This window comes from Pundamilia nyererei, unplaced genomic scaffold (assembly GCF_000239375.1).
Source record: "Pundamilia nyererei isolate P.nyererei 1_Seehausen unplaced genomic scaffold, PunNye1.0 scaffold00469, whole genome shotgun sequence".
NCBI classification, from domain to species: domain Eukaryota; kingdom Metazoa; phylum Chordata; class Actinopteri; order Cichliformes; family Cichlidae; genus Pundamilia; species Pundamilia nyererei.
In genome coordinates this window covers 233,808-234,766 of record NW_005187870.1, presented here as the reverse complement: position 1 = coordinate 234,766, position 959 = coordinate 233,808, and the positions used below count along the sequence as shown (strand labels likewise).

The 959-nt window shown below is 43.9% G+C and overlaps 1 protein-coding gene across 1 annotated transcript in view; it reads right to left on the bottom strand.

Annotated features, from left to right (window-relative positions):
- Positions 1–662, bottom strand: part of LOC102201894 (E3 ubiquitin/ISG15 ligase TRIM25-like) — a 9,126-nt gene extending 8,464 nt beyond the window's left edge. Inside the window, exon 1 of the mRNA XM_013916114.1 lies at positions 1–662. Within this exon, the coding sequence (XP_013771568.1) occupies positions 1–644 (644 nt within the window). The 5' untranslated portion in view covers positions 645–662.
- Between the last annotated feature and the right edge of the window lie 297 nt (positions 663–959).

Below are 959 nucleotides of genomic sequence, written 5' to 3'. Positions count from 1 at the left end.
CTGTCCTGGATTCTCTGCTGGATGTTTTGTCGACTCACCTCCAGCTCTCTCTGCCTCTCAGTCCTTTCTGCTGCAGCTGAGACTGTGTCGTGGCCTTTATGTTCATCCACAGAGCAGAGATAACAGATACTCTGCTGATCAGTACGGCAGAACATCTTCATCATCTGATCGTGTTGAGAGCAGATGTTCTCCTGGAGCTTCTTGGAGGGCTCCACCAGCTTGTGTTTTCCAAAGGCAGGAGACCTAAAATGAGGCTGAAGGTGTTTCTCACAGTAAGACACCAGACAGACCAAACAGAACTTCACTGCTTTCATTTTTCTTCCAGTGCAGACATCACAGGCCACATCTTCAGGTCCAACATAGCAGTGATCAGCAGGAGCAGCTTGGAGTCCAGTCTTCTTGAATTTCTCCACTAAAACTGATAACATGGTGTTTTTTTCCAGAACAGGTCTGTCAGGTGTGAACGTCTGTCTGCACTGAGGGCAGCTGTAGGTTTTCTTGTTTTCCTCTTCATCCCAGAAGCTTTTAATACAGTTCATGCAGTAGCTGTGTCCACAGGGAATAGTCACCGGATCCTTCAGTAGATCCAAACAGATCGAACAAGAGAAGGTTTCTCGGTCCAGCTGAACTCCTTTCTGCGCCATTTCTCCTCTCAGTGTCAGTAACTGCGCTGTATGTGTTTCTTTTTCAAAAGGTGCCTGACGAGTCATGTGTTCAAATTCTTGGAACTCGTACAGTGGGAATAGGAGAAAGGTGAGGGAGGTTTTCAGTTTAACTTACTGCAGGAACAAAATTTACCTGAAAGAATAAGTGTAATAAAAATGTAACACATTAACATGCAACCAAGATTTACTCACCATATAGACATAAAAAAGTACAAGGTACAAATCATTGCACAGATGAACTCTTGCAGATATTGAACTTGTTTGTGATTGAACTTGTTTTCAGGGGATACAATC